Raw genomic sequence first — 17,251 nt, forward strand, 5'->3', positions numbered from 1 at the left:
AGTTCGCCTGATTGAGGTGTGGTTTCTTCCCCATCCAGACATCATCCAAACAGGCAGTATTGACTACTCTGAAAACGTTTCATGGGTATATGTATTGGAAGTGCTGTAATTGGGTACAAAAGTCTAGGAAACATGTTCATTTTTAATACATTTAATCTGCTCTTCAGGAGATAGATGACTTGTTCAATTTTTGTAAGTCAGATTTTATGGTGTGTAACAAAGGCGGGAAATTCATGGAGAACAGGTTGGTCGCCGTCGAGGTCAGTTTGACACCCAAGTATGTAAGCGAGGTTTTGTTTTCTCTGACGCGGAAATCATGCTTAATGTTAAGGTAAATTACATCTGTTTGAAAGTGAAACCAGTTTTTTTTTTCATGCAGGCTCTGTCAATCATAGCCAGGGGAGGTGTGGCTAGGGCTGCATAAACAGAAACAAAGTGATTTAACTCCTAAATGACAGTGAATTGAGCAGTGAAATTGCAGAGGAATGATCTATACACTAAAACTGATTTATTTAGCTAAAGTTATTTAGGTGAAAATGGTGTTCCTGTAAGGAGGGTGATCTCCTTTTGCAATGTATTTAATTTCTTTTGTATTATTATTTCAGTGTTTATTGCAGTTTCTGCCATTACTGTTCAAATAACAAAACCCGTTGTGGAAGCAGCAAGAGGAAAAGATGCTACACTGCCCTGCACCTACCAGACTACTGCCACAGACAAAATTGGTGCCAACGTTATGTGGAAAAAGTTACCTGACCAGGTAAGTTCAGCAATGATGACTAGATTTACTGTTTAACCCCTTAAGGACCAAACTTCTGGAATAAAAGGGAATCATGACATGTCACACATGTCGTGTCCTTAAGGGGTTAAAACAAGGGGTAACCAAATAGTAGATCCCCAGATGTTGTAGAACTACGATTCCCATAATGCTTTGCATGCCTTTAGAATGATAAAGCATCGTGGAAGCTGTAGTTTTAAAACCTTTGGGGTTTTAAAAACTACCTTTTTGGCACCCCTGGTCTACAAATTCGGGATGGAGCACACTCCAATGTCCATGGGCAATTTGTGGATTTTGTGCTATGGACAAAAAAAAAATCAATGACCGAGTCGAAGGATTGACCAGATTCATACACATTTGGTAATCGTTCAATATGACTTCAAGAACTAAATGTGAACAGTAAAACAAAATATTGCCATTAAATCCATGACTGTGAGTTTAAAGGAGCGGCGTTACATTGAGTGTGTACGTTAAGTGGTGAGCAAATGGATATTGGAGGAAAATAGAATTACACACGAGTTGATGAAAAAAATATCAGTAATATTTAAAAGAGAACTGTCACTTCAGAAATAGTTTTATATAATACTCCTTTTATCAAGTATTGAAAGGAAATAGATTTTGTTCAAATTAAAGGAACTATATAGTGTCAGGAATACAAACCTGTATTGCTGACACTATAGTTCTAAATGTGCCATTTAGGCCTCTGGCCCCACTTTGCCCCCTGTTATTGTACATGCGTGTCAAAACGCCGAGCTCAATCAATCAGCATCTCCTCATAGGGATGCATTGGATCAGTGGATCTCTATGAGGAACGTGCAGAGCGTGGATAGTTTAAACATCCGTGCTGCACACTGACACATGAAGCAGCTCAAGTGACTGCCACTAGAGGTGTTAGTAGACAGTGATGTTCTGATGTTTTCTCTGAAAAGGCAGTGTTTACATTAAAAAGCCTCCAGGGACATACATACTATGCACACTAGAACAATTACAGTAAGCTGTAAAACTCATCCCTACCTTTAGTATATGACAGGATCATTCATCCATATACATTCACCTTTGGAAGGGCAGTGTTTAAAAACAGACCGTCTTTATGGTCTTCCCTGCCTCATTCCCTGCACAGCAGCTTCAAAAATTATAGAGACTGTTGGTTTTCAAACACTGTTGGACCCAAGGTGCAGATACATGTTGTTTTTTTTTTTTTTTCTTTTTTATATTGCTACATTCCAAAAAATAGATATTCTTTCAATAGTTGATGAAATAATTATTTATATTAAAAATATGTTTGAGGGGGCGGGGCCGGACCGCCGACGGGATCAGACACGCTTGGTCTGAGCTCCCGCCTTGGGACCGGGAAAACGGCGCTAACTGGAGGTAAAACCTTCAGAAAAATCCGCAACGACACTCACCCTGACCCCCAGACTCTGAGGTACAAGGGGATACCCTCCATGAGGTGCTCCGTGACCCGATGACGGCCCAAGGCGTGAGGAGCTTGAGCCGGGACGAGACGGCCGCTCTCCCGGGTCTCCGGCCGTCTCTCCCGGGGGGTCATCCCGGTCCGTAAGGGAACTGAGCAGCTCGCCAAACCAGGCTCCAGTACTCACCCGGACGCGAGGTGACCACCGCATGGCGCTTCTCAAGATGGCCGCCGCACGACAGCCAGTTCAACAACCATGACAGCCTGCAGCAGGGCTAGGCTGGCGGACTGCGCCGAGCAAATAAAGACGGGACCCAGCGGTGGCACATACAGCCAGACGGCGCAAGAAAAAACCGGAGCGTTACAGGGCTGACAACACCTGCCAATTGCCGTGCGAGCAGAGAAGGCCGTACATGTCCAAGGGTGCGTGGTGGCATTATTGAATGTGCCTGTGAATCATTACATCTCACACATCGTCCTACCCCAGGTTAATGCAATCCTGACCAAAGGATACCCATTGCTATTGCTGGATCACGTGCAGCTCACCGACGTTGTCCTGTCAGAAGGAAAAAGGCAGGCAGCTCAGCTAGACAACATGAGCAGGACGGGTCCGAATCACAGCAGAGGCCGGACAGGCAGCTGCTTCAAGACACAGGAAAGCGGTACTCACCTGCAGCACCTGGCAACCTAGCCTCCAGAAGGGGCATCGGCTGACCCACCTGGCACATCCAGAGACTCTAAGCCAAGCGACCTACCCTGGGACTTACAACCCACGCAGAGAGTCACTGGAGCAAACCTCCCTACGCCGACAGCATCACTATACCCTAAGAGACTACCACGGGTCAAAAGGCAGGAATTAAAATGTGTTAGCAATATTATTAACCGATAAATACCCAGCGACACAAATGATTTAGCTAATCTGTTTTATCTGCCAGATAAGCCTGTTGCCACATACGTGTCACTGCTTGATATGCTTAGTAGGGCTAGCACTTACTCAGTTTCCACGCATGCTACCATCCCTTAGCAATGATACTTACCTGCTATTAGACCCTCCAGGCTTAAAAGGTTTTCATGAGTTTTCAGCTTGTATTACTGCTCTACTTCCCGGTTTAGAGTTACCCAGGCTAGCCATGCTGTCAGAACACACACCACATTAAGTTACAACATAGTTACTCACCATGTTATGCATGCTAATGTTGCTGTTTGACACCCTGGTGACTTACAACTAGACGTACATACCAATCTTGTTTATTCTCATATAAAAACAAAATGTGCCAATACTAAATGCCATTTATGTGAAATACCTTGTTTTCATAGGCTTGTATTACGCTGTTGTGGCATCGTCAGCTTGTATGTTATCTTTTGCACAATAAAAATAAAGAAATAAAAAAAAAAAAAATATATGTTTGAGGTCACCAAAGGAACCACTGAGTGCATAGCCATTGAGGGAATTAGGCTTCCAATTGCCTTCCTGTTTTCCTTTTAACTTCATCTCTTCTTTTTTTTTTTTTCTCTCCCTGTTTTTGTTTCATTCTATTATCACTAGCTTACCGACTATATGGTTCGGTAGTTATGGGACCTCACATCTGTGAGGACCTATTATGTTCTGATATACTTTCTTCTTGTTGACCTGACTTGGCCTCCAAATTCCCCAGATTTCAATCTGATTTAAGCATATGTGGGATATGCTAGAGCAATAAAGGCCTTACCTCTAATGTCTTGGTGCCAGATACCACAGGATACATTCAGAGGTCTTGTGGAGTGCATGCCTTGATACCGCAAAGCTGTTTTGGGGTACCTCCACAATATTAGGCCTATGGTTTAAAATTTGTGGTTGATCAGTGTATAACAAGTAAGAGTAAAATAACAGATTCTTAACAAAGCAAAAATGTCTAAAAAGACATAAATGGCCCCTGTAGGTACTGAAACAGCCCGAGCAGAAGTGGGTGGCTGTGATTGACATGGTATCAGCAGACAACTTTCAGCCTTTCACAGTCACCCATTGCTGGTATAAAAGAGTGTAAGAATCTCTGCCATTCCCCCAGTGGAGGCCAGGCAATAGGTGGCCAGAGACCCCCACTCAGTGAAACTGCTGAAAAACGGTTAATCACTGAATAGTAGGATGAGGTTAGGAGACTCCAAGCACTATAACAAAGCAAAAGCACCCATCACTGAATTGTAGGATGAGGCTAGGACACTCTCCCGCTGGTGGGGGCCTCATGACTACTCTCAAAGCTGCACCCGGAACTCGAGTACTTCTCCAAACCAACTGCTGAGTGGCAACTACCTGCCAGCACTAACATGGAGAGAACCATCCAAAGCACACCAGGGATATCAGGGCCCTACTGCAGTGTCCTGCAAGCCAGAACATGGCGGCTGAACCTGACCCAGATACCAGCTCAACCTGCTTGGAGCTGGACCCAGAGGGACAAGGGGAATGTCACCAGCCTCAGCCACCTCATATGCCGCAAGCTGACGGGATGACTGGCCACAAAACGTAACATCCGACATCTGATACAAGAGATGAAACAAATGTTTGATGCTGATATGAACCTGACTCAGACGGAGATACAGGCAGTGACAACACAAGTCCACACTACAGTAGAGGACATACTGGACATTAACCAAAAAGTTAAAAGTATGGGGGAAACCCAACGCCAAATACAGTCCACCAACTCTGTTTATCAAACTGAACTGGACACCATGGAAGACCATAGTCGGCGAACGAATTTTAAAATCTGGGGGATACCGGATTCAATCTGTCTGACTACCGAACTACCTCACTACTAAGAAGGCTCACTGCTGTACTCCTGCCACACACACAGGCTAAAAAGCTCAAGTTCGATGACCACTTTCACATCAACAAAGCAAAACAGGCACCTCCTGCTGCTCCGCGAGATGTCATCGTCCGGTGCCATTCTATGTTCGACAAACATCGCATCTTAGCAACAGTTCAGAGTCAGGCCCCATTAGAATTTGAGTTCTCCAGGGTAACCTTTTTCCAAGACATCATTCGAAACACTCTGCAATGGCAGAAGTCACTAAGCCCAGTAACCAACCAACTACGAAATGCAAACGTTTAATATAGATGGTTATTGCCAAGAACCCTGGCGATTATTTGGTACGATACTATCCTGAAACTTACCTCCATATCAGAGGCTCCATCCTTCTTCCAATCACCAGACAGAGGTGGAATGAAGAAAGAGGCAATTACTTAATTATCTGTTCAGCAACAGATATCACGCAGTATCGTCTTGCCTAATATGTTCTTGCTAATGCCTTATTTACATTTTATGTTTCTGCATATAATTTGTTTATGTTCTCTCAGTTGCTAGTGGACCCCTTAGGTGGGCCTCATTTCCCCTATAGGCAACTTTCCACACATAGTGCGAGCTATGTGCTCTAGTTTAGTTAACTAACCCTCCTGTGCCCCCCTTGATTAGGGGTCGATACTCTACTCTACAGCGGCACGACAGATATTCACTACGCACCCTATATTTGGGGCTTATACATCAGGGTCTAACCAATATTTCCCTTGCCACTCTGTCTGTATGGCCTAGCCACTGAGACATTTCTTACTCGTACTTGAGACTGTACTGTGCTATACAAAGGTGCTTGGAATTACCAAACCTCAAGCCTATTGATAATTAAGCCTATGAGTTTACTCTCACCTTAATATAACTACCTTTATCCTGATGAGGTCCATGCATAGATTTGGTTGGCTCGACTAACACAAAAAAATAGTGCAGTGTTTTTTCTGGCTTTGTGTCTTATTGATATGTCTTGCATTGATTGATCGTCCTCTCCCAATCCGACATTTAATATTTGTAAACCCTTTCCTGCACTACAAAAATAAAGAATTAAAATTACAAAAATTTAAAAATCAGTGGTGCAAGGTTTAAGTTTAAAAAGTAAAAAATGAAAAATCGAGCTATGGGGCTCATTATGACCCCCAACTACCTATAGGTTGATTTAAAACCCCCAATCAAGCTACTGGTAGGGGCATGTATGCTAAACGGGGAGCAACCATCGGCTTCCTTTTTTTATTTTTTAGTTCTTGGCTTGTAGTGAGAATTTTCCTTGTAATAGCTTTGTACAAATTTTGCAATACAGTTTTCTAGCGCTAAATCTATGTCTTGTTTACAGACCGTTTCTGCTGAACAGTTGTGGGGCAAAGATTTAAAAATGGAGCAATCCTAATTATTATTCCTAATTGCATTGTCAGCCTTAATGTGCATGTAGTTTACAAACCTGTAACAGCCCTACTATTTGAAGAGGACATCACATGCCATTTACTTAAAACAAAGTATCCCCGAAATTCTAGAAAGCTTCTTACTAAATTCTGTTTCTTATTCTTTCCTAGAATGAAGTTGCCAGTGTTTTTTTTGGTTCTGTAAACACCACAGGTGACGATTACATAGGTCGTGTGGCATTTACTGGAAATGTCTACAGCAACGATGCCACCCTTTTCATTGATAAACTAACGATGAGTGACAATGGCACCTATCAATGTGAGGTTACGATCCCCAAAGATCGCCATGGAACCCCACTCGCTAAAATGGATCTTGTCGTCTTAGGTAAGTTTCTTCCACCAGGCTTTCTTGGAAGGATTGTTTAGTAGATAGAGCAAATCATTCAATTTAAAAATAAATAAATAAACAGCAGATCGGCACCATCTGCCTTACAGGAATTCTTACTGGAGTGCGTTTTTCCTACCAATATTTTCCTGGAAGTAACCGATGTCACAACTGAAATCTTAATTCGATTCCAGGACCATAGGATGCATTCCAATCTACGTCATCTGCTCCAGGAGCAATAAGTCCATGGACTTTGACAATTTCCGATCAGCTCTTGGTAGTTCAATGCTGTGTCTAATCATTGTCCATTCCATAGTAAACATTTCTGACCAATTCTAAAATGGATATTCTCTCTCTCTCTCTATATATATATATATATATATATATATTAAATCTCTCAGCTGGTGTATACCAGTCTTCTTTTTTTCTTCTAATTGTTCAACAAACCATAGTATTTATGGAAGGATGAGATATGTTCTTTCTTTTTTTTTTTTTCTTTGTTTTAAAGATTGTGTTTTCTTTGACGTGTGACCTCTAGAATACAGATAACCTTTTTTTTTTTTTGATGGGGTTAAATTTCACAATGATCATCAAACTATCTATGGATATGTCTTTGCTCCTTGTCTTCTCTGTTCCTTGTAGAATTCAAAGGGAATATTACATTTAATTTATTAAATTAAATGCCAGTGTATCTGAACTGAACGCATTGCCATCTTAGAGAATGCTACAAGTTTGGCTATTTTTACCTTAAATGTGAAATTCACTTAGAATTTTGACTTTGGTAAAGAAACCTAGAGACCTTTCAGTCTTCGATTAAGATGGTTGAAGTTTTGAAAATATTATTTTTTATCATTCAGAGGAAGCTCTGAAAGTTTATGCTTGTCGTCAGGTGAGCGTTTTTAATTGGTTTTCATGTAGTTTCTTTAAATATTTCTTAGCCGGTATAACTTGCTCTTGTTTGATCAGTTGCACCGTCCAAGCCAGATTGTGGGATTGAAGGAACGGCAGAATATGGGCAGGTGATCAAACTGAAGTGTAACTCTAAGGAAGGTTCTCCCATACCTAATTATGAATGGAAAAGTTACTCTCCACAAGATGCACCGAGAACACTGCCGCTAACTGCTGTAGTAGGTGAGTAGATTTGCTCAGATGATAATCCATACATGACAATTAATAATAAGTAAATACACCTTGCAGCACGGATACAGATTGAAGGATATACATAAAGAATCCATAATGTGCAGGATTCTCATTTTACGCATAATCCATACATTACCTTATTTATCTTGTTCTGTTCCATTAATATAATCTGGCTCTGGACATTAAGCTCCTCCTTCTAGGTAATTGTGTGATATTTGGTTTTCACTCACCTCCTACTACAATGTTCTTGTGAAAAATAAAATAAATCACAATTCTTAGGACATAGTACAAAATGTATTACTTTACATTAATTAGTTTATCCTTTACAGACATTCTGTGATAAAATGTAGAGACTCTATAATGTTGCAAACCAAATGAGGAAACCTGGTACAATACACTTCATAGCGGTATTTGTAAGTAACTGGGTGGCATTTTGGGGAATGTAAGTTTCCTAAAATGCCACCAGACTGAAAAAATAATGCATATTGCTCACAAACTGTTCTCTTTACCATGAAACAAGTAAAATTGGTATGCTGGGATATGCAAGTTAAACCTACATTTTCAAGTAAACCCAGTTTATCTAATCATTAGTTTCCAGAAACCCCCAAATTGGATTTCCATTTCTAGTAAATTGACATGATTTGTGTTCTCAAACACAAGCTCTAATTTATTCTTATCAGCCATTTAGCACTGTAATTATCAGTTTACTTATTAAGCTTTTACATTCTGCCAACCAATAAATCATTTCTACAATTATTCAGTCACCATTTTGCACTTGCAAAGACAAGACCAATTTGTAGATGTTTGGTATTGTAATAGTTCTGTGTTGTGAGTCAGCGTGTTCTTTTTAGCTTGTTTGCCAATGGGATGGTTGCATTAATTTTAATACCTTTTTGTTTACAGAGGGAGGCGATCTAACATTAAAAAATATTTCAATGGATACTTCTGGATTCTTCATCTGCACATCTACCAACAAAATAGGATCAGAATCCTGTAATTTGACGCTAGCAGTCATGCCACGTAAGTGGATAATCTGATTGCATAAAAATAAGTTCATTTGGCACTTCTAGCCCCCGTAGTACAATGCGCAGATTCCCTTGGTTATCAATGAACATGTCTGTTACATATGTCTGTGACTGTAACATGTGTATAACTGTAACTGTGTCCTTGTAACGGACTGTGTGCCTGTGATTGTGTGTGGTGTCTATGTGTTAATGTGTGTGCATGTCTGTAGCTATGTGTAAGAGTGCCAGTAACGGTGTGGTGTGTTAGACTGTGTGCATTTGTCTGTGCGTGTCTGCATGTGTAAATGTCTGTTACATTGTGTATGTGTCTGACTGTGTGCACCTGACTACTGTATCTGACTCTGTGCGTCTGATTGTACAACTGTGTGTTTGTATGAAACTATGTACAACTATGTGACTGTGCGCATCTGCATGTATGTATGTGACTGTGTGACTAGACATATGTATGTGTGACTGTGTATAATCATGTAATTATTTCTGTTGCGACTGTGTGTTTGTATGTGATTGCACGTATGATTGCATATGTATGCATGACTCAGTAAATGTATGTGGGGGACAAAAAAGGGTGACAGGATTAAGAAACGGACAGAGGTAATAGAGATTAAGAAATACAGAAGAAGTAACAAGTGTTAAAGTAACACACAAGAAAGTGAAAGGGACACACATGGTTGAAAGAGGGATTAGGAGAAACACAAGAAGGGTCAGGAAAAACACAAACCGGAATGAGTGGGTTTAAAAACGACACACAAAAGTTTAAAATTAGCTGGGGGTTCCAACATAGATTGCTGCCCCGAAACAAGTGACCTAGCTACACCTCTGCATTATAGTTTATGCTTGTGAAATGTCGCTGTGTGTATAAAACTCTGAACCACACACATAATTGCTTATAAAATACATAAATATAAATGGAACCGGTTATATAATATTATTGGTGTCGGCTATCTGTATGGGAAGGTGATGAGAAAATACATACAATAAGGAGTAGTTCAATTGTGCAGATTACTGATGAGATTTGAGATTGAGGTTGTCTAATACTCTTAAATAATCAATACATAACTGGTTAACATTGTTTTAAAGTGTTATATCATGGGAAAAAAAGTCAAATTTCTGATGACTAAATATTTGCTTTCATTGCAGCTTCCATGAACATAGCTTTATATGCTGGAGTCATAGGTGGCAGTGTTGCTGGTATTATCGCCATTGGAGTAATCGTCTATTGTTGCTGCTGCAGAGACCGGGACGATAAGGAAGACTACGAAATGGCGTAAGTCAATCTAGGAACACTGACATACAACAAAGTAGGCATATAGAGCCACTAGATGATTTCGCAGGATCCCCTCTTCACTTTACTCAACTTTTAGTAGTTGGATCCGCTACAGTAAAATGGTGGTAATTTTTTCCAAGATCATTATGATCAAAAAGACAAGTGGTGGGGGGCGGAGCCTAGCATCCAAACGGAGCGGTTGTGCTGCACCTCAGCTCCTGCCCAAAACAGCACAAATTGGGGAATTAACCCCCCCAAAAAACAGCACAAGAGCATGCAGGAGAGGTGCCATTAAGTAGGGAACACCCGGGTGACACTTGGGTGCTAAAACGAAACGTGTAACCCATCGAGACCCTGCATTACCACCCGAGGCCTACCAGAGATCGGGCAGTGGAGAGACGGCCGCTCACCACACTGCAGACCTGAGTATGGACTCCCAGGGGTTCCCAACTCCTACCCGCCCCCCTTTGGACCGATGGGGGTCATCACGGTCCAGCATGGGCAAACATAGGGAGATTCTATTTTTACTGGAGAATCATCCGATCAAAAGGAGACCTAAATCAAGGAATGACTTTCACATCAGCACTAGAGAGGTGGGTCAGAATAAAGGTCCCATTTTCTCGACTACGTACAATAGGGCGTACAATCAGATCATTCAACTTTTAAAAAATCACTGGTCAATTCTGCGTTTGGATCCATGGCTTCGATTCAGTATCCCTGAAGTACCCAGAGTAACATTCCGTAAAAATAGGAATTTAAAGAACCTATTGGCCCCTTCCAAATTTCCGACTACAAAAACCAATAAAACATCGGTATTATGTGAAGCAGGAAATTTTAAATGTGGTGCTACTCGATGCCTAACGTGTCAACACATATGTCACGGAAGGAAGAATTTTTCCTCATCCTCTAAAGATGAGAACTTCCATGTAACCACTAGAATCTCGTGCAATACTTCATTTGTCGTATATCTGCTGATATGTACTTGTGACTTACTATATGTAGGTCAGACCTCGAGACCATTAAAAGCTAGGTTCAGGGAACACAGACGAGCCATCAGTAACCGTGATAAAAAATCCTCGGTGGCCAGACACTTCCAAATGGCCCATGACAGTAATCCTTTACATCTAATAGTAATGGGCATTGAGCATATTGCAGAGAATACACTTAATAGAAAATTAGCTTTAATCACAGCGGAAACCAAATGGATCTTTAGACTCAATACACTTACCCCCAATGGGTTAAATGAAGAAGTGGAATGCAACATCTAAGAATTGATTTGGAATATATACTCTTGGTCCCTGTCAGTGGAAGATATCTCACTGTTTCCATATGTGGGAGAGAATTAATTGGGAACCACATATATATATTGTGATTCACTATAGACCCTACGGTCACTATGACACTTATATGAATCTCACATGAGTGCTCAGCATCATTTCAATTTTCTTTTTCTTAATTAAATATATTTTTTATGATTCATAAAATAATTTAACTGTATTATTTTTTAATTTTAAAAAAAGGCTAGCAAACTAAGATTCACTAATATAATTAAGCTCTGTAAAATCATTTTGAAAATGGAGATTTAATTATTTTATTAGTAAAAAAAAAAAAAAAATGTTTTAATCTTAATTTTATTTTTATATATATGCATTTTTCGATGCTAATTATATGACATTGTTCAAATAATGATAAACAAATTCACTATATTTTCATTTATTATAGTTGGTGTTGCTCTATCAACTTGCAGCATTTTTTATTTAGATATGTAATGATCTCAGTATATCAATTAACAATTATGACCATTTTGTGAAACAATTAAGAGTGGGTATATATACCCGGCTCTTAGACAGCATACATTGTCTTGAAAAAGTCCTCCAGCAAGGACGAAACGCGTAGACGTGCTGTCTGCTGCCTCACCACACCGCCGACTGATTTGAACTTTCCAGCCGGTCCTTTCTTTACGACCCGTCATTGTTTTTCGGCAAGTGACCTGACGAGAACGACAGATCCTGCAGCTCCCACGGTTTGGAGTTCATGTGCTCCCAGTATCTCATCCGAAGGTCGGACGAATAGGGTAAGTTGCCTTAGTGATATCCCCATGGTGTTCCATATCTGGTGGATGTGATTTCTGCTTTGGAGCTATCCCTATCGCTTCCCCCTTAGTCCTGACCCGGGTGTTTGGCTGGTTTTCGAGCTCCCTCTCCGTGAGACGGTTCATTCGTCTGGGCACTATCCGTCTACACATATATATTTTTTCACGGAATGTACATGGAATTTATCGCTTGAATTCTTTTTTATGTTTATATATTTTTTATGTTTATGTGCACATCTCCGATTTTTCACATCAGTCTTTTGTCGACAAGAATAATGAATAATGAATAAGGGGCCCCATATTATTCACCACGCTTATATCTGATACTGGACATTTTGAGATGTTGTTTCACATTTTTATGTTTGGCGTTTTATACAATAAATGATATTTTGTATACACTTTACATAATTGTATATTATTCTGATTTAGATAGATTTATCCAGTACATATGCCCGTTTTTTCTTGAGATTCAATATATCACTATTGAATTTTGGTTTATGGTGGTCATTGTGGTGATCCCAGCTATATTGGTCATTATTACATATTACTTTATTTTTGATTTTTATGTTTATTAGCATAATTATTAGTTTATTTGTATTGGAGCGCTCACATACCAGATATTTATTTTTTCAGTTCTATTAGATAAGTCGCTCCTTTGTATGTGACGCAGCCCTGCTGTTATTTGATCCTATTGGGTCTATTCATTTCTCACTATCAGTCCCTATATATTAATATTTGCTACCAAGCACATGGCCTGCTTGAGATGTCGGCGACAAGCGAGAGAAACCACACACAAGGGACAGAGAATGGCAGCGACATTCAGCAGCGACTGGATGCAGCCTTTGACCAATTCTGGACCAAGCTATGGGACCTGATGTAAACGCCTCAGGTAAAACCGCAAGCACCGCCACCCCAGGGCGTGCGGAACCAAGGGCACAGGGAGCAGAAAGACACACCGGTGAAATACATGACAATAAAAGGGCGGCATGAAGGTGAGCCACAACACGCGCCATCCGACGCTATACCCCCCAAGCAACACTCAGTCTCACTGAGAACCCACACCCATAAGCGCCCCAGACAAACTTCCCAGGCCCTCCGCCCACACAAAGGCAAAAGACGCCCAACCGCACAAAAACAAGCTCCCTATCCGGGTGCCAGGAGAGCATGGCGCCTACGCAAATCCGCCTACTCTCCTCACCATGGCCTCACCACAACCCGACCGGGCAGAGACCAACCCCTTGCGACTAACTCACCATGGAAGAAGAGAAACGCACCACAGAGCCAACCACAGGCACCGAGAAGACCCAGGGGCTCGGACCTGAGCCGGAAACTAAAATACCAGACGCCGGTGCATCAATGCGGAGAACACTGGGTCTGGCAGCACACACGCACTCTAGAAGGAGCATTCTCAGCATGGAGCGGCGGCCTGCCAGCCGTGGGCATCGGCTGACCAACTTACAATACAGACTGGCAGGGAGGGACTATGGCTCAGCAGTCAGTCAGTCGACCTGCGAAACTAGCTAACAATGAATCAATATAATCTAAGGGCCTGTGACTCGTAAGCTAGATATATATGCATTGTTTCATTCAGTAAAGGAAGCAGCCTAGAACTTAGATATGTTTATATGTTTAGAACTTTATTGATACATAGCACTTGAGGGCTCTAAAAGATGTCTAGCCGGCTATAACCTTTTACCACTTACTCTACCAGACCGAGTGAGTTTTTGCTGTATGTAATCAGACCTGTGGCCATTTCAGTCACGTTAAAGTTAGCATGTTTCTACTTCCCTGCCTCCATGGCCAGTGGTACACTTAAGTATCTCAGCATGTTATCCAAAGCCGCTAACAGCCCGAAATATGCCTTCTCCGACCAACCCCTGTTGTTATCCTTTGTGAGACAGCGATAGAGTGTTTTCACTGGCGGAGTTTAAACTGTATGTGTTCATCAATATGTATAACACGAAGGCCACTGTAGACAACAATTAAGCCTTGATTAATCTATTTAATCCATTTTATTTTCTTCTAGTTCATCATATTACCTAAACTATCTCTAAATATAAAAATTGTGCTTGATTTTGCATGTACCTATATGTTTCAAATGTATTTTTTTAAGCGTTGGAGGAATGCCTTTGGGGTACCTTGAAACAACATGTTATCAGCTTATGCACTACAAAAAAAAAGAATAAAAAAAAAAAAAAAAGACAAGTGGTTCTCCGTTCTCTTGAAAGATTACGTTTCCCTGTTTTGACACTTGTTACAGATTAAGTCATGGATATTATTTTGGTAACTAAAATAGCGTATATTCACTCCTCTATCTGATATTCTTTGTATTTAAATTCTGGATTTAAAATAAAAAAGGGTTGGTTTATGTATACTATCCCGTATTGTCTCACACACAGCTAAAGATCCTAACACAAATTTAAAATATTTGAACGGCTTATGCAGTATTTTGTCACATTATAGGTATCGCTGTAATATGTTTTGATGGCTTTAAGAGGCAATCGTGTAAAGCAGTGTTTAGCCAAGTGATGATCTGCAATTACTCCAAATAATGAAATGCTTCACAGGTCATGTGGCAATAAACAAGCTTGCTAAGTAGCTTTGATTTTAACAAATCCCCTCTCGTAGTCCAACATTAGGTGCACATAAACAGATTTGTGATATTGAAACATGATGAAATGGGGAGGCTGATAAACAGGCGGCTGAATCTTCACTGTGTACGGCCGAGAATGAAACCATGTTATGTATGCTTAATAGCTGGAGAATTGCAAGCAAATATGTAGATACAATGGGGAACATAGGGTTAAAAAATTATTTCCTCTGTCCTCACCATACAGTCAGATTGGCACCTGAATCATTTTGCTCTAGGCCAGATTATGTCAGCAGCCCACACTTCACCAGGCATTGGTAGCCGTAACAGGGAACCTCTTAGCTCCTCTTAGAGAACTGAGCAGTGACACTGCAGGGGCATGATCTATATATTAAAACATCTTCATTAAAGTGAAGTTGTTTTGATGCCTATAGTGTCCAAGTCTAATAATAATAATCCTTGTGCTCCCCCTCCTCCCCCTTTTCTTTTCTGTATCCCAATTTACCTTTTAGGGAAAATAAAAATCATATATTCCAAATAAAATAAAAATCCCTTTGGAATTCTCACTTTGGTAAATAACCCTTTTAAGTCTCCCAAAGTCTTTATATCCAAAGTAGAAATGGCATCCTGCTGTCGCAGGTCCAAATCTGGCCAGTTCCCCAATTTATTGTTAGTAGTAAAGAGCCATATTGAAGATGTTACATAAGCATGTAAAACAAAACAAAGGATTTTAAAACTTAGAAATTCCACTACAATTCCAAGTAGAAATTTAAAGAAAAAAACTTTTACTTTTTTTTTACTGTGATGTTAACAGAGTCAGTCTGCATCAATAAATTATGTGTTGGATCTCCGGTGATAGGGACGAGGGTAAGTGATTCATCCCAAGATCCGTAATATGGCTTGAGATGATTTAAGCATTTGTGGACAGATATTTTAAAATGGAATTGTTACTCTTCATAACTTGTAAAGACCTAGACCGTGACATTACGCTGGAGGGTACGGAGGACCGGGTAACGGACACAGAATGGTAACAAACAATGGTAACAGACACAGATTTCTTTTGTTGTAGGGACAGAGAAGATGAAGAAGGAGAAGAACATCCCCAGCAGCAGACTAAAAGTTCACCACAAGCCCAGCAGTACCACAACGATGATGACAATGATGACCATTTTGAAGAACGTAGACCGCCCATGCCACCAGGAAAAAAACCTAATTTAGTCATCGATCCTGTAGATGCATAGAGCAAAAGAAGAAGGGGGGGGGGGGGAGGGGGCTGCGGGGCGCAAGAAACTGTTTTATAGCAAGGAAAATAGTCTAAAAGAACTTTTGAGTTTTTTTATTTTTTTCATCTTCAACAATACATTTTGGTTTACACAACCAGCAGGAGTGAAAAATAACAAAGGGACTTTTTTTAATACCACGAAAAATAATGTAAAGAAAACTAATAAATTGTACTTTTTATGTCGAACGTAGCCATAACGTTCTCATTATAAATAGCACACCCCATCTATATCAAAGAGTGTATAGAATTGTATTTTTAACAATGCATATCAGAAAACCAATGATGGGGAGGCTTGTTGTTTTTATATATTTGTTTACAAACCTAGGTTTCATCACCAGTTTAATTTTGCGGTTTGTTTTATTTGAATACAAATATTTTTTTTTTTTTATGAACTCTGCATTTATGTACACATGGTATATTCAATAAAGTCTTATGGAATGGTTTTGGATATCTTGGCTGTCCCTTTCAGGTGAGTCTACAGTTTTTATAAACCTCTATTTCTGTGCTGGAGTTACAATCTGACATGGCTGATTTTATGTTACATATTTTAACAATTATATATCTCTGTCTGGGGAGACAAAGATAAAATTGTGGGGAAAAAGAAAACTGTTATGATTTGACTATTATAATTTTTTTTAAAAGGGAAAAAATACTCTTTATAATGTGCAGGGCTTAATGTCACATGTATGATGATGATGATGATAATAATTATGGATAATTTGATCTATAAAATAAGGTCCCTGTAAGAAGCCATGTTGATATTTAGCAGACTGTAACGTAGACATAGACTCTTCCAAATTATTCTGGCAATAAGGGTCATGTATAACAGGAAAACCCATACATTAACTTAATAATTGGTTTGGGTGCAATGTCCCATCACCCTTAACCCTGAGCATGTAATTATTGCAGTTTTTATAAACTGCACTAAATTACCTGCTAGGATTAACTCCTCCTCTAGTGGTTGTCTACCAGACAGCCACTAGAGGGACTTCCGGGTCGCAGGGCCGGAGCCGAGCTTCCTAAATGCAAACTAGGTGGCCGCCTAGGGTGCTGCTTAACCCCTTAAGGACCAAACTTCTGGAATAAAAGGGA

The 17,251-nt window shown here is 40.2% G+C and overlaps 1 protein-coding gene across 1 annotated transcript in view; it reads left to right on the forward strand.

Annotated features, from left to right (window-relative positions):
- Positions 1-16,138, forward strand: part of GPA33 (glycoprotein A33) — a 40,033-nt gene extending 23,895 nt beyond the window's left edge. Inside the window, exons 2-7 of the mRNA XM_063446619.1 lie at positions 606-757; positions 6,553-6,766; positions 7,733-7,897; positions 8,810-8,926; positions 10,069-10,195; positions 15,947-16,138. Coding sequence (XP_063302689.1) covers positions 606-757; positions 6,553-6,766; positions 7,733-7,897; positions 8,810-8,926; positions 10,069-10,195; positions 15,947-16,118 — 947 coding nt within the window. The 3' untranslated portion in view covers positions 16,119-16,138. The remainder of the gene's footprint in view (positions 1-605; positions 758-6,552; positions 6,767-7,732; positions 7,898-8,809; positions 8,927-10,068; positions 10,196-15,946) is intronic.
- The last annotated feature ends 1,113 nt before the right edge of the window (positions 16,139-17,251 follow it).

Source organism: Pelobates fuscus, chromosome 1 (genome assembly GCF_036172605.1).
Source record: "Pelobates fuscus isolate aPelFus1 chromosome 1, aPelFus1.pri, whole genome shotgun sequence".
Classification (NCBI taxonomy): domain Eukaryota; kingdom Metazoa; phylum Chordata; class Amphibia; order Anura; family Pelobatidae; genus Pelobates; species Pelobates fuscus.